Raw genomic sequence first — 16,589 nt, 5'->3', positions numbered from 1 at the left:
GGCAGAGCAGGCCCGCAGCCCAGGCTGGGGATGGATCACCGCTGCCCGGGCCGCGGGCAGGCAGGCAGGGGCCGCGGCGCTGAGGCTGCAGCAGGGCCAATTAGAGCGGGGGGGGGGGGGAGGGCAGCGTGACCGCATATGTAACCCGGCCGGGCCCGCTCACTCACCGCCACCTGTTGATGCCCACGTTGGAGGAGCCCGCGAACCAGGGGTCGAGGATGTAGACGCAGCGGACGCTGTCGGCGCCCTGGATACACTCCCGCAGCGCCGGGTTGTCGTGGAGCCGCAGCCCCTTGCGGAACCAGTGCACGGCGTTCACCCCCATGGCCGGGGGCGCGATCCCTCGCGGAGCGCCGGGTTCAGGAAGAGCCGCCGCGGCTCATGCCGGACTCGGCTTCGTCTCTCCCGTGCGGCCCTAACGCGGTGCGAAGCCCGGCCCCGCCGCGCCGGAGCAGGGAGCGTGACACGGAGAGGCGAAGCGGCTGCCGGGTCGCCCCCGCTACTTGGCGATGGTCCGTTGGCGCTAGGACCCCGCGGAGGCGGCAGCGGCGCCGGCCGTCTGAGGGGGGCACATCACCCCTAACCCTTCGCGCCAGCGGCCGAGAGGCCGCGCGCAGCCACAGGTGACGGTTAGCGGCGCGCGGGGTGTCTCGCTCCAAGCGGCGGTGGCTTCCTCGCTGCTCGCCCTGTGACTGCGCCGGACCCCGGAGCTGACGGGATCGTTAAGCCCCGCCCCGCCTTCCTATTGGCTGCCACCGCCCCACCTGTCTAGCCGCCCTCACGTTCCTAAAGTGTGTTTACTGCCCTGAGAGGCTGGGACAGGGGGTGCGCGGGCCGAGGGGCTGGATGAGGGAACCGACAGGAGCTGTCGAGCTAAAGGCAAACAACCGATCCTGTTCCCGTGAACAAATCCGCCCGCCTGCCGGCTCGGTAACCGACGTGAGGGGGGCGAAGGGGCGGCACCTTCGGGACTGCAAGTCCCACCCTCTCCGTCTCGAGGGCGGAGAAGCCCGGATGAGCACGGGGCTGCGAGGCTGCTCCTGGCGCGCGTGCCTGCGCTTGGCAGCAGAAACGTCTGTTTGTGCGCATGCTCCCCTGCGGGAGATGGGGGGGGGCGCATTCCAGTGAGGGGCGGAAGGGCGCGTGGGCGGTAAATAGTCTGTTATACAAGACTCCTGTGTACGTCAGAGGGACGCTCGGCAGGGGCGGTCACGAGCGCGCCTGGGCCCGGCTCCCACCGCGCTGCTCCCTGGTGCGCACGTCGCTGCGCAGAGAACGGGGGGAGCCCGGCCTGAGTCGCTGCCGCCGCCGCAGCAGCAGCAGGCGCGGCCCGCAGGGGCACGGGCTGGCGCTTACATAACTGAGCTGCCCGAGGTGCAGTTATAGGGGTCGCGTCCGGCCCGCTGTTCCAAGCGCCTACCCCTGCGTCATCCCGACCGCTCCTAGCCCCCTTACCGGCTCTCAGCCATCCCCCTATACACATTGTTCCAGCCCCCCCCCTGCACTTTCTTGGGGCCGGAGTGTGTGACTTATACTAAGTACTATTTTGTATGATAATATTTAAAAGGATTTCATTTTTCTTTAATCCCAAAGACTCCCCCATCCCTAGGGCACCTATTTCCCAAATGAAAAATGGGACACCACATGAAGCTAGCCCCAACTGCTTGCCTAAGGCGCATTTCCCCCCCCTTCCCCAATTGTAACAGGTCACTCAAATCCTGCTGGCCCCCCACTTGAAATTGTCACTGGAATCCTGTCTGCCCCCCCCCCCCCCAGTAGAACCCTTCCTCCCCCACCACCCTCCAGCCCAGGCTGGCATCTCCACTTTTCCCCTGCCTGTTTCTCTGCACCACACCCACACCCCACTTTTTTAAAAAAATTGGCAAGAACAAAGGGGATAAATGCCCACTTTTGCCAAAGAAGTTAAGATGGCTGGGACTGGGCTTAATAAAGGGACTGTCACAGCCAAAACAGAACATGTGATCACCCTATAAAACACCATCTTTCCTTTGCACAGTTTGTAATCCACCTACTGCTACACTGGGTCGGCTAGCACATAACCCAGGAAGTGAAAGGATTAGAAATGAAGGCAAAACTATAGGCATAGCTACGCTACAGCTGACTAACTTCCTTCAACCTAGCCAGATCTAGGTCAGCTTTACTACAGCACTCAGTGTGAATAGTTCATACCGCTGAGTAACATAGCTATGTCAATTACAGGCATAGACTAGACCTAACTCAAGGTGGCTCCTGGTGAATCATCCGCTGAAAGAAAAAGAAAGAAAACCACAAAAAACAGTAAAGATACCAAGAAGTACATTTTTATAATGAACTTTAATAAAAAACTTGTGTTCCTTTAAATACACCTTTCATTACCAAGGAAAGAGATTTACCCTACTCCATCTGAGACACTTGTCAGATTTGCCTTTATATATTTTTTTATTTGTACTTTTGTATTTACTTTCCATACTTTAGCTGTTTCTTGCTCAAAAGAGCTTTCATGTTTAAGAGCAGCATAAGCCCAGACAGTACATTTTCCTGTCAAACCTCAGCCATTATTGTTACGAAGAGAGAGTAGGAACACATAAAGGAGACCTTAAGCAGAATAATATTCTAACCAAAGATGATGATAATTCATGAATTGAAATAGGTCATTTTTTAAAAAAAGTATCCTCTACAAGCAGAGCTTTGTAAGTTACCATTTAAGGCAGTTGAATGCAGTGTCACTGTATTGACCCACTTGTCTCACAAAAGGAATTCCTTTTTTATGGAACAGGTAACAATGATTCTCTTTTGTTTAAACTAGAGATACAGGCATAACTAGTATAATCCCAAGGTAATCTGAGTGACAGCTAAGTATGTTTTTGAAAAGAATGATTAATATTTTTTTAAAGATGCAGTTAAGATATGCAGACTTTGCGCAGCTGTTGAGAACTGTGCATGGGATACAATGTAGCTCAAGTATCAGAGGGGTAGCTGTGTTAGTCTGGTTCTGTAGAAGCAGCAAAGAGTCCTGTGGCACCTTATAGACTAACAGACGTTTTGCAGCATGAGCTTAGGGGGTGAATGCCCACTTCTTGAGAAGAAGCAGAAGAAGAAGTATTCACATTCTGCCAACTTCTGCTAAAGCATCTGTAATGTGCAGATTTCCAACACAACTAAGAAGGGACATGATAATATACAAAATAATGGTAGAGAAAGGTATATCGGGAATTTTTTGTTCACCATGGCTCATTATAAGAACAAGGGGACATTCAGTGAATCATAAAAATGTAGGGCTGAAAGGGACCTTGAGAGGTCATTCAGTCCAGCTATCCACACTGGGGCAGGACCAAGTATATCTAGACCATCCCCGGCTGTGTTTGTCTACCCTGTTCTTAAAAATCTCCAAGGATGGGGATTCCACAGTCTCCCGTAACCTATTCTAGGGCTTACTTACCCTTAGAGTTTTCTTACTATTAACCTAAATCTCCCTTTCTGCATATTAAGCAGATCATTTCTTGTCCTGTCTTCAGTGGACATGGAGAACATTGCTCACGGTCTTTCCTGTAACAACCCTTACCATATTTGAAGACTTACCAGGCCCTCTCCTCAATCTTTTCCTCATGACTAATCATGACTTTAAAAAAAAAACAAAAAACTTTTCCTCCTAGCTCAGGTTTTATAATCTTACCATTTTTATTGTTCTCCTCTAGATTCCATACATTTTGTCCACATCTTTCTTGAAGTGTCTCACCAAAACTGGACACAGTACTCCAGCTGAGGCCTCATCAGTGAGGAGTAGAACTGAACAGTTAGCTCCCATGTCTTTCATATGATACTCCTGTTAATGCATCCCAGAAACTAGAAGATGGCAAATTGAAAACTGATAAAAAGGAAGTATCTTCATACAATGCAGGTTAGTCTGTGGAACAGTCAGAGACCAGGATATAGGCATTCACGCCTAGTGGTTGGAAGGGGAGTCAGGCAGCCAGGAACAGAAACTCAGGTCAGAGCCAAAAAATGAGAAATTGGAACCAAGGCTCAGAGCTGGGTTACCTGAAGAGAAGCAAGGGAAAGGCTGGGTACAAGTAAGCACTATTACAGCTGTGGGCAAATGCTTTGAGCAGGCACCAAACTGATGGTGCTGGGCTAGAGAGCTATTCTGCTGACTCTTCCTACTTATCAGGTGGAGTAGCCAATCAAGCAATCTGCTACGGGCCAGTGGCACTCTTTAGGTTGCCCAGTGACTGACTCTGCTGCATACCCTGATTCCAGATGGGAACTGAAAGCTAAATGGTACAATTGAGCCCAAAAGTTTAGCAGACTTAAAACAGCAATTAGATATTTACACAAACATAATATACAGCAGTAAGTACCAAATAAAAAGCCATGAATTTTGGAAGAGAGATAAACCCTCATGCTTCAGGACTAAAGGCAACCAATAATTATAGGTTGCCTAAGAGGAAACTTACCCTGACTCTTACAGGTCTTTTAGCACCTTCCTCTGAAGCATCTGGTGTTGGCCATTGTCCGTAACAAACTATTGGATTAGCTGCACCACTGGTCTGATTCAGTATAGCAATTCATGTGTTCCTCACACTGCTGCTGTTGGTGGAGTACTGAAAACAGTTTCACAGGGTAATTTTAACTTTTATGTTGCTTTTGCAGTTTTGCCTTAAAGGATGGACAGCAACAGGAAGTGTGTGCTGATTACAAATAAAAATAATTACGCAAGAGTATCCTGCCTCCATTTACCTGTTTCTCTCCCAATAAGGAATGAACCCAGACCAGAAATCCCTACTTAGAAGCAAAACACTATTTTAAAAAAAAACTAATTATTCGTTCTCTACTGAAGTAGATTTTTTGTAAATAGAGTAATAGTGTACTGTAGAAAGGTGGACTCACCACCTTTGCAGCTGTGTGTGGCATAGCAGCTATCCTTTCTAGCAGCCTCTGTCTACAATCACTTCAGTGGTCTCTTCTCATGACATAGCCCTCCAGTCAGGTCACATCACATTTAAGTCCATCCCTTCTGGAGTAACAGAAAGTCCAACAGAAGTTGAAACACATAATCTCAAGACCTTATCTCTCCAGCCCTCTAACTTGGGGCCCACTGGTCATCACACTCTTCTCTCCTTCCTAGTGGGGAACCCATGCCCACCATCTACATTGTGTTCCAATCCAGATACCCTATGTCTGCTGTCAGACACTTCATCATTGCCTCCCTGGACTCTTTCCTATCATTAGCCTTTCTTCAGGCATTTTCCCCAGCCCCTTCCTGGGGCCTTTGTAACAAGCAACATCTCCCAGAGCTTATCCCCAAAGGTCCATTTTTTACCCTTATGTCAGGGTCAGCCACAGGAGTTTACTCCAGTTCTGTGGATACCAGCTATCATCCCTCTCTGGACTTCCTCCTCACTCTCCAGACCTTCCTGTTCCCCACAGGTCTTTCCACTCTCTACTTCCCTACTCCCCAGAAGACCATTTTCCTCTCTCCCCATGCATCCCTTCAAACTTCAGACCCAAACATATTTTAAGATTTGCCATCACAGCCTCTTGGGATTTACTGACTCAAGTTTACTTTTAGCTCAGGAGGTCTTGCCTCTGGCCCTAGACTTCCCTACCTCTGGCTGAAGACCTTCTGATTCTAGAACAAGCATCTCACAGCCTTTAACCCAAAAGAGGAAACTACCTTTCTCCTAGCTTTCTTCCTTGGGCTTCTCTCCATTAGCCTGTGCTCTTTCCTCTATGAAAACCAACTGGCATTGGAACCACAGTCATAGCACCACTCAGATTTGGCCCATCTATGGAGGGGTGGAGAGGCCAAATCTAAAGGGAGCTGTGTCCAACTTTACCCACTTGAAATGTTGGGAGGTATGGGCTCCTATTAACCGTTTCATTGCCTGTTTGGAGATACAGACACCTTACATTTTTCCATGCTGTCCGTCCTCAGGCAAAAGCAAAATAGGAGGCTGCTTAGGGCACCTGAAAATTTGGGGCACTACTGGGTCTTAGTGTCCACCCTTCCATCTTCCTATCCCTGTTCTGACCCTGCCTGCAGGCTCCCACAGCTGACTGCTGCAGCTGGTGACTCTTACTCCGCAGGGGATCTAGTAACTTAAAGTGAAAAAGCCTTCCAGCCAGCCAGATCTATTAGCACAACATTGAAACTGTTAAAGAGCCATTCAAGTGGTAATGAAGGCATCTGCCAAATCCCAGGTATATACTGTCAGTTTCTGAATTTACTGACAAAAACAGTTGTGCATTACTATTACAGATTATGTATTCCTTATGCCACCTGATTTTAAACCAAACTTTGCACCCTCAATAATCTGTATGTTATTCCCTGATAACCAGAAACTTCTATGCCTAAACTCTGTACCGTTCACTTTTTTTTTAACATCTTAATAAAATTTTTACTCAGAACATATTAGTCTACAGGACCTTAGTTTAAAATTTGCTTTAAAAATATTTTACTAGTGAGTTGGTGAAGATTATAAAATCACATCTCTAAAAAATCCTTGCATAGATTTTTAGATGCACAATCATCTTTAGCCTTAAATGCTTGGATCTTCAGACATATAGTTTTTAAAATAAATCCTTCAAAAGACCATCCTTATCTAAAATATACATTTTAATTTAAATTACTATAGTAAAAAAAACTTGCTTCCAGTCTTCCTGTCCTTTCTGTCCATCCCTTTCTGCCTTACCTCCCCCCACCCCTTGAAGAAAGCCCTTAAAGGGACAACACCCCTTTCCTTCCTCATAGCTGGACAAAGTTTCCCTTTCTTTACTTCTGACTATCTGATGAACTAGTTTTAAAAGAACCCTCCAGCAAAATCAGTATCTCAAAGATATAAAATCCTTTGTTATGCCTAAAATCTTTGGAAACATATTTTTTAAAGTTGGTGAAATTTCATAAACATGTCTATTGTTAAGGCGATCACACAAAGTAAATTAAGTGTTCCCTTTTTCTAAAAGCAATGAACATTGTTATGAACACACTAAATGCCTGAGACAGATTAATTTAAAAGAATGTCTTTGTTTCAGTGAGTTAAATATGTAGTAATCTGGAATGATTACTTTATAAAAGCTCAAGAGTACATTTAAAATATAAAATCAGCTTTAAAATACTGATTAAGAAAACGTAAAACAGAAGAGCTGCATCATGTATTCCATAATATTTAATGTTGCATTCAGTAAGACAGCTGACTCGCCCTTACTACAAAGTCTTTGCAAATAAATGTCTGACAAACTTCAGGGCATATCAAAAAACCTGTGACTGACATTTTTTATTCCCAAGTTTAGTGCTTTTAATTAGGTACCTTCTGCATGTCCATTCTGCATGAGAGAGAGGGTACAGGGGTCTCTTCAGGGAACTGTGATTCTCCGCCACAGTGAGGCGGGCCAGGCATCTAGCTATCCTTTGCTGCCTTGTCCCGCACCCGCACCCCGGGCAGTGAGCACGGGCTGCTATCGGGCATAGGGGCACCAGTTTAATAATACTGCATAGGGCCCCATAAATCCTAAGGATGGCCCTGATTGTCCCTGTCCAACTCCTGAACTTTATGAAATATTATTAATATTTAAGGTACAGCAGCAGCCAGAGGCCCCCGTCATGATTAGAGAGCCCTACGGTGTTTGTTGCTAGACAAGCTACCACTGATCCACACAGCTTAAATAGACTTTGTGGGGCCAGTTTAGCTCCCATTGAAATCTATGGAAGTTTTGCCATTGACTTCAATAGGCGCATGAATGACTTTAAGGCTTTCAAATACTGTTTCCTTATAGGCTTAACTTCAGGTCCTCAAAGAAGAGGAAAAAGATAAAAATGAGGAACAGAGGCCCCAAATCACCTCTCTTCTTCCTTTCTCTCTATCCATAACATCCACAATGCCTGAAGGACAGGGTAAGGAGTCCAAACCTTAAATAAGATAACACTGGTATTTCAAAGGGTAACAAGAAGTTTAACAAAACAACTTTTTCTCATGATCTCATTCTTTTTGGTCACATGCTTAGGACCTATGCAAATATTCCAACTCAGTTTAAAACTAGAGTCCACCCACATCTAATCTGGGCCTACATTCCGACATAAAATGTGATATATTGGGATCTTTTGACCATAGAGGGAAACTGGGATGTGAGTCTCTGTTCTCTTTGGGAGACTATGAGAGAGATATTGGCCTTAATAAGCTATTATAGTAGGTGAAATGGAGTATGAACTGTAAGCTATATTTAGGGCTGTGCTGGTTGGAGATATGCATGTAGAGGTTTTTATTTTATAGAGCTTTACTTTGAAATAGCCTAAATTTCAAATGTTTGTTTTTTTAATAACCACATTCTAATATTTTGAAATAAAGGCTATTGCTTTATTTAAAACCTTAATTCCATTTTCATGTCTGGGAATTGTATTAAATCCAGACATGCTTCAGTGTCCTAAACTGGAACATTTCTATTTAAAACTGCAACAAAAACAGTTGTATCAAATGGAAGAAATATGAACATAAGTGATTCTCAGTTAGAAAGATGCTGTAGTCTGCTTATCCTCACTCTAATTAAGGAAGATACAGTAGCATGAGTTATAGCATACCAAAAGCTTGGTAAATTACCACAATGAAATGAAAGCACTGAGAATTTATTAACAACTGTACTTCACTACCAACTGCGAGCTTGGAGTATTCTCTTCCTCCTTGCACTGATTGAAAACATCAAAAGTACTGGATTTACATCAACATAGAAGTGGTGAGAGAAATCAGACCCATCCCTGCACTGCCAGGGTATTCACATACTACTGCCTAAATTCCCCCAACCCATCCCAGCATGCACAAGGCCCAGTCAAACCTAAGATGGATTCTCAGGGGATAACCTTTTTGAGTGTCCCACAGTCTTGGTCAACACTCTGGTGCAGCTGTTGCCAGGATATTATATGGGGATAACCAGCAAAGCTGAAATCATAAGGGCAGATTCAGCTCTGGTTTATCCTACAGAAGTAGATAGCTATTCCCTTGAATTTGGCCCTTAGCCACCAACTGCTCCTAGGACAGCCCATAGTAAAACATCGGCTATTTTACCTTGATCTGTGGAGTCTAAAGGGCCCTCCCGATTGCCCTCCTCACTCAGACACACCCTAGTCTCCGTCCCCCAGTTATCCTTAAATTACCCACTCGCAGGCCACCGTGCTGGGGCCTGGGTTCGTTGCATTCATTTCATGCAAACATCCCATTGGCGATTTACAAGTTTAACTCTAAATTTTTAAAGGGCCAGACCCTGGGGGCCCCTGGGAAAGGCCCCACCTTTGCAACTCAGCAGGGCAGGGGAGTTCCCAGCAGGGGACGCTGCGCTGCTCCCGCTGGGCCCAGGGCCCGCAGCCTCCTTGCTCTTCCCACCGGAGCTCAGCTCAGCCAGCGCCGTCCCCACCCGGTACAAAGGCAGTGGGGGTCGCTCTGTTCCCTTTTCCCACGGGCGGCACCGGCGCCGGAGCCCAGGTCAGGAGCCCGGGGTTGGGGCCGTCGCGGCCGAAGGGGACAGCGGTGCCGAGGGGCTGAGCACCGGCGACCGCTCCCGCAGCAGCGCCGGCGCCAGGGCGGCCTGAGGCAACCCGGCCACTGGGGGCTCTGGCAGGGCCGGGTCCCTCCCCCCATGGCTGGCAGCACAGCGGGGCCCTGCCGCCCTCCCCTCCAGACTCGGGTTCCCGGGGGGGTCCGCAAGCCCCTCAGCCCCCCTCGCCAACGCGGAGCTGCGGCCTGCGCGCCCCCACCCGCACGGCGCTGTGTTGGGGCGGCGCCACAGCCTCTTCCTCACGCCTGTATCCGCGCCAGTGTGTGGTGGTGGTGGGGGGTGTCCAGTTATTAGCACATCCTCAGCTCTTCGGGGTCGCCCATCGCTGAATCAATCCCTCTCTCGAGCTGCCCCTGAGAATTGAGGCTAGAGAGAGCCCCCCCCCCCGTTTCCTGTACACAGTGCTGGGGGGTAGGGGGCTGTAAGTGGCGTTTGTTTTCCTAATTAGGTGAAGACATTTGAGCATATTGAAGGGGACATTTAAAAAAGCAAAAGTGCAGGTGTCTGAGCTGAGCGTTAGCTGGTTACAGTTGCTCAGACTGTATAAATCCTGACAGGTGTGAAATCCTCCCTTCTCAGACTGTAGGTTTTCTATAATCTTGGTTTTATTCTTTACATCGTGGAAGTGTAAAGAGGAGAGATGTCTTCTCCAGGCTGATGCAGGAGGTCTGTGTCTTAAAGGAGTTAATTTATAATCTTTCAGCAGTTTAGCCTTATAGTTGTTGCATTTTCATAGACCCATGGTGTTACCACCACATTTAAAAATGTAAGAGGACTTTGATGTATGTAATATTACAGAAATACCATTGACGTAATGCTTATGGAGGAATCTACACCCTCGGCTCAGAACTTTTTTATTCTATTTTACAATACAGCATTGTAAACTGCTGCACTATTGTATATTATATTTCACTACTGGAATTTCAAACTTAAAAAATATCAAGAGTATCACACCTTGGTATACTGCTTGAAAGTTAGCAAATAGTCATTGGTGCAGGTGAAATGAGTTTAATCCTGGACAAGTTTGTAGTGGACAGCTGTATACTTCACCAATATTACTACCCCATCTGGATGTAATGGGAACCCTTGTTGACCATGGGAACAAAGGCCTCATCTAGTCTGGTCTTTTTCTTAACATCCCCCAAAACTGCACTACTGCCACCACAGCATATGAAATATCTAAAAGTCTTAATGGAGCTATACATATTAGTAGCTACATATCTTGGAACTATAAATTTTAAGGATAGTATGAACAGTCTAGCATCTGTTAGAAAAATCTCCAGAGATTTTGTGGACTACGGTGAACAGAGACTATTCCATAATATTATTCCAGAACGTGGTTATTTTGAAGACAATGTTTTCCTACAAAGCTTCTTGTAAATAATGATATTCTCATCTACAGACTTTATAATATTATTTCAATATCAAATCATAGCTTTTAGACACTTTTAGCAGGACACTATCAATTTAAAAATCTATTCATTTTTTTTAAAGTTCAAATTAATTTCATGTATTACAAATGCCCTGCGTACTCATACCAAGTATTGGATGTTAACAAATCACATTTTTCTACTTTTTAAAAATGTTTTTATGTCGTTCCTGTTTCTCTGTGACCCTCACTAAACAACAGAGAAACTGACTACATGCAAAGTAGTGTCTACAGTATAAAACAAAAAGATTTTTCCCCATCTAGTTTGTTTCACTTTAGTAATCTGGGGCATTTTTTTTATAGGTAAAAACATTGAAACAGAAGTGCAAATTTTAAGTTGGCTGGGTCCCTTTGACAGAACCTGTGCTGTGACTTATGCCTGACCTCCGATAAGCATGGATAGCATTTACTAGGCCAAATTTCATTCTTTAAAAATTTGCTTAAGAAAATTATTAGATATTATTGGAAAAAAAGTGTTCATGAGTAGTGTATTTATAAGTGAATATGGTACGGAAGTCTATTCTAGTCTTTTAAGTCCTTTATTTGACAATTTGTAAATTGAAAATAAAAGTTGGGCTTGGCTATTTTACTAGTAAGTACTTCTATGAATCCCATTACCAAAGTCTCCAACCACTTTTAATAATACTTCATTTCCATGAGAACCGTGGATTGAAGGTGCTAAAGTGCCACACACAGTTTAACTAAGGTCCTAGTCCTGCAAATACTTACATACATGCTTAAGTTTACCCACCGAGTAGCTCCAATGAATTCAGTAGGACTACTCACAGTATGAAAAGTAAAGCACTTGCATAAGACTTTGCAAGATCAAGGCCTTAGGCCTTAAATCCCATGAAATATTATTCCAGTTTTTCAAGATTGGGAAACTAAAGCACAGAAAGTTGTGTGACTTGCCAACAGTTACACAGCAAGACTTTGACAGACCAAGAAACAGACCAAGATTGCCTGAGTCACAGTTCTGCGATTCAGCTTGCTAGACAAAACTTCCTTAAATTATGAAACTCTTGAGATCACATCAGAAACCTTAGATTGTGACTTTAGTATGTTCACATACTATGTTTAGTATGTTTAGTAGCTGGATTATGGGCAGAAATCTTATTCAGCTTCAAAAATGTTAATTCTCAAAGAAAAATACTAGTAAAATGTTTTACATCAGTGTCCTCTTGTATGTAAGATAAATATGCCTACAATTATTTAAGAATTAGAACTAAATTTCTAAAGTATTAAAGGCTTTTTAATCTAGCAGAAAAAAAGGTATAACAAGCTAATGGTTAGACGTTTAAGATAGAGAAATTCAGACAAGAACTAAGGGGCAGATTTTTAAGTGAGAATAACTAACCATTGGAATAACTTACCTAGGACTTGATGGATTCTCCATCATTTGTGGGCTTTAAAGAAATACTGGATATCTTTCTAAAAAGGTATCAAACAAAAGTTGGATGCAGAAATTACTGGAGAGGGTTCTTTGTCCTGGGGTATGTGGGAAATTAGTCTACTCGACTATCATAATGGTCCCTTCTGTCCTTAAAGCAGTGGTCCCCAAAATTTTCACAGTTACGTGCCCCCCCGGCAGCTGGGGCTGGGAGTGAGGCCGCAGCTCAGGGGTGGGGGTGGGGCATGGACAGAAGTAGTGGGGGGGCGGAGCTGGGGACAGGAGTGGCACCAAGGCTGGGTCTGGGAGCCATGGTCAGGAGCCACAGCTGGGGGCGGAGCAGGGCTGGTCTGTGCTTCTTCCCCACCCCCAAGGGAGCTGTCCCAGGCCCTGCTGCACCCCACTCAAAAACATTCCTGTGTGCCCCCCAATGGGGGCATGCCCCACAGTTTGGGGACCACTTAAAGTCTATGAAAAAGTGACATTTGTCCTGCTCTCTTTTTGATCTTTATAAAGGATATTTTTAGCTGAGGAGAAACTGCTATACAGTAAAACTGACGGTACACAAAGTTGTCAAATGCACAAACTGAATTCAATTTTTTTTTGCTGACTTTCAATTATAGTAATCAGTGGTGTGTTACTTATAGCAATAATTGGTACAAAATTTTCAAACAAATATTTTTCAAGTTTTTACTCTCCCCTTTAGCTTCTAAAAAGTTTAAAAACATACCTGATAGTGTCCTTTTGTATTTAAACACTGTTGTTCTTCCTGTCATTTCAGAATATGTGCAGCTGCATTAATGATAACCTAAATTCAGTTAGAGTGTGGGTGGGAACACTAATTATCCAAAATCACATTCTGATTAACCGGTTGGGTCTGTCACATCTGTGCACCAAATCTAAAGGGGATGCACAGATGGGAGCTCATTTACACATAAATCCGTTTGCTCATTTTGTTCAACAGGTGACAGTGGAAGTTAAGTACAGAAAAAGATAAGGCATCTGTGGGGATGGAAGATGAAGAAAAGTAGTTGTTTGAAGGCCGAAAGGAGAAAGCGATAACAATAACTCCCTCCCCAAAATGCCAAGCTGCTAGTTCAGCCACTTTTAACCTACCTGACTAGTCAGAAGAAAGCTGTCCAATAGTCCAAATTATCATTTATTATAAAAAGTCAATTCAGTGGCTTTTAGACTATATACTGCCATTGAAAGAAAGAGGATGTCTGGAAAAAATTGAATATATTCAAAGTATTTGAGAAAGGCATTTAGCTTTTCCCTCTCATTGATCCTTTTAATTGGAACTTTTGTTTAAAAAAAAAAAAAAAGCTAAAAATTGCATAGAATCCCATACTTTAAATGTGCAACTGGAGAGCTACACTGTAATAGCAATAAGACACTTCTGAGTGCCCATGAGTTGGCTAACGATGCATTTTTGGCCAGATTCCTCCAACCATGCATTGTATCTTGCAGTACATCAGAGGCATCCACCAGTAGCCTATTAATGAACACCCTTTTGGGGACTATTGAAATAATAACCATGTGGGGACAGTTAAACTTGTGTGGTATTTGGGGCAGAACACTCACATTCTGCCCCATGTTCCATATATGGCATTATTGTTCTAATGAAGCATCCTTTGAGATGTTAGCAGAAAATTCCATGTTCATTCTGAAGTGGAATGAAAGCTAGGTATGTGAAAATGTTCCTTTTAGAAGTAATTGTCTCCTATAGCAGCTCAGGTTTGAGCATGAATGTCTTTTGAAAATACCATACAAGACAGAAATTAATGTTTTCTAATTTTTGTTTTTACATTCATTTTGTATATAGTGCAGCACTCCAGAATGTTGAGAGGAATTGCTAATAGTGCAACACATGTATTTACATTTTCGTTGGCTAGATCTCAGCACTGCAAACCATTGTTGACTCTCTCATCTCTGTGGAAGAACATAAAGGATGCAAGCTTTTTACAGCATTCCAGTTATACAACTGATATAAAATCGAAAGTGGAGAACAAAAGAACTGTGGAGAATCTCTACAGATTAGCCGTTGATATTAAAAAAATTCGGAGACTAAAGGAGTGGGTCCTCTTTCAGGATGCAGCCTATGTTAAAGAAACTGCTAACGCTTTACGTGAAATGGGAGCTGATAAGACTGCCATAGCAAATATTTTGGAACGTTGCCCAGAGGCAATCCTCCGTACCCCAGCAGAGATAAACTCTCAAAGAGATCTGTGGCAATCAGTATGCCAAAATGAAAAACAACTGGTCAAATTAATAGAACAATTTCCAGAGTCTTTTTTTACTGTTGAACATCATGAGAACCGGAAATCTAATGTTCAATTCTTTCAAGAGTTGGGACTGAAGAATAATATAATCAGCAGGTTCTTCACAAGTGCACCCGATATTTTTTACAAGCCTGTTGAGAAAAACAAACATATAGTAGAGACATTACAGAGAATATATCTAAATTTAGGTGGTTCTAATGCCAATATGAAGATCTGGCTTCTGAAATTATTGAGTCAAAACCCATTTATTTTGTTAAATAGCTCCACAGCAATTCAAGAGAACTTGGAGTTTCTCCAGAAGAAAGATTTCACTGATTCTGAAGTTCTGCAGCTTCTATCTAGGCTTAAAGGTTTTATTTTTAATCTTAGCCCTAACACTATGCAGAGGAGCATGTTTTTTTCCAAAGATGTTTTTAAGTGCAGTGATCAAGAATTAAAAGAGCTAGTGTTGAAATGCCCTGCTCTCCTCTACAATTCTGTTCCAGTTCTGGAAGAAAGACTCAAGGGACTGTTGAAGGAAGGAATTTCTGTAGATCAGATTAAAGAGACACCAATGGTGCTGGAGCTGACAACCCAAATTGTGCAGTACAGAATTAAAAAGTTAGCTGCTTTAGGATACAATATAAAAAATGGAAATCTAGAAAATTTGAATGGAACAAAGAGAGATTTTGAAGCCACTTATTGTAGGATACAAGCAAAGAGAGAGAGACCAATGTTTAATCCTGTTGCTCCTTTAGATTAATTTGAATACCTTTAATTTATTCAAAAAGGGAACTTTATCCTTTAAGGATGGAAATAAAAATATCCTTAGGGTACGTCTTCACTACCCGCCGGATCGGCGGGTAGCAATCGATTTCTCGGAGTTCGATATATCGCATCTCATCTAGACGCGATATATTGAACCCCGAACGCGCGCCCGTCGACTCCGGAACTCCACCGGAGCGAGTGGCGGTAGCGGAGTCAACGGGGGAGCCGCGGACGTCGATCCCGCGCCGTGAGGACGGGTAAGTAATTCGAGCTAAGGTACTTCGACTTCAGCTACGCTATTCACGTAGCTGAAGTTGCGTACCTTAGATTGACCCCCCCGCCCCCAGTGTAGACCAGGCCTTAGTCAAATTGTATTCTGTTGCATGAAGTTGTGCAGTAGCTGGCTTTAATTCATAGCTCACTGGTACTTTTAAAAGTTGTATTACAAAAAGTGACCATAATAAAAGGTTAGCAATATCATTGCTATCATTTACATAAGGACTAGGTTTTTAGATTGTATCCCAAGCACACAATTTTTAAAGAAATTTCCCCATCAAACTGGCCACCAACTTACCTAGGTCTTTAGCAATTGGTGTTGTACTGGCCAGTCTATGATAATACTGAGAACGATTATACTAACCAACAAGAAAAGTTAGCAGCATGAATTTTCAAAACTGTTCCTCAGGCAGCAGGTAAGTAAAAGACTTTCAAAAAGTCCTTTAGGTAATAGCTACTGCAGCAAAGAGGCCACTGGAGGTTGAGCCTAAATTGAAGCTGGCAGTCTGATGGGATGGAAGGAGATTACATAGCTAGAGTCTCCACTGAGAGGATGTGCAAAGACTATTTACCATATTTATGTACAATCATTACTATAAGAGGGCCTTGTGACTGTCTTAGTGTGGTCTCTCATGGGGTCTCATCTTCTCCTGACTGACCTTCCTTGTTTTCTCTCAGTCAGTTGCTAGACCTTCGCCTCCAATTAAGTCCATCAGCTCTTCACATTTTGGGTTTGCAGTCTCTCGGCTGGTTTTGTGGAGACAGCCTGGTACTATTCCACACCTTTCTGCCTCTTGTTCCTTCTCTGTACTCTCCGTTTTTTTCTTGTTTTCTCTGTTGGTGGCAGCTGTGGATGCCTGCTTCCATGTTTGGCAGTTCTGGCAGCTGCCTGGGGTTGTGATCAAGCTGCTTGCTTATAAACAGG

General features: G+C 44.0%; 2 protein-coding genes and 1 long non-coding RNA gene across 5 annotated transcripts in view; 2 read left to right on the top strand and 1 right to left on the bottom strand.

Moving 5' to 3' along the window:
• The window catches only part of CRY1 (cryptochrome circadian regulator 1), a 68,187-nt gene extending 67,481 nt beyond the window's left edge, over nt 1-706 (bottom strand). The window contains exon 1 of one of the 2 annotated variants that reach the window (XM_039485775.1): nt 168-706. In XM_039485775.1, coding sequence (XP_039341709.1) covers nt 168-325 — 158 coding nt within the window. In that variant the 5' untranslated portion in view covers nt 326-706. The remainder of the gene's footprint in view (nt 1-167) is intronic. The other variant, XM_039485771.1, reaches the window with a different exon arrangement.
• Nucleotides 707-795: 89 nt separating this feature from the next.
• Nucleotides 796-6,177, top strand: LOC120370708. Of its 2 annotated transcripts, none has more exons than XR_005583897.1 (3): nt 796-930; nt 3,696-3,898; nt 4,651-6,177. It is a non-coding gene; the product is annotated as an uncharacterized LOC120370708 (long non-coding RNA). The 2 variants fall into 2 exon arrangements; XR_005583898.1 differs by having other exon boundaries at nt 3,696-4,278.
• Nucleotides 6,178-10,146: 3,969 nt separating this feature from the next.
• MTERF2 (mitochondrial transcription termination factor 2) lies at nt 10,147-15,559 on the top strand. Its single transcript, XM_039485789.1, has 2 exons — nt 10,147-10,206; nt 14,185-15,559. The coding sequence occupies exon 2, from the start codon at nt 14,199-14,201 to the stop codon at nt 15,381-15,383; it is 1,185 nt and encodes a 394-aa protein (XP_039341723.1). The 5' UTR covers nt 10,147-10,206; nt 14,185-14,198; the 3' UTR covers nt 15,384-15,559.
• Nucleotides 15,560-16,589: the final 1,030 nt, after the last annotated feature.

Source organism: Mauremys reevesii, linkage group 1 (genome assembly GCF_016161935.1).
Source record: "Mauremys reevesii isolate NIE-2019 linkage group 1, ASM1616193v1, whole genome shotgun sequence".
In the NCBI taxonomy this organism is placed as follows: Eukaryota; Metazoa; Chordata; order Testudines; family Geoemydidae; genus Mauremys; species Mauremys reevesii.
Note: the sequence above shows the minus strand (reverse complement) of the source record. Positions and strands in the feature narration are given on the sequence as shown.

Bases quoted from the DNA above. Each gene is read 5' to 3' on its own strand.
- MTERF2 (XM_039485789.1), top strand. From the start codon at position 14,199: ATGTTGAGAGGAATTGCTAATAGTGCAACACATGTATTTACATTTTCG.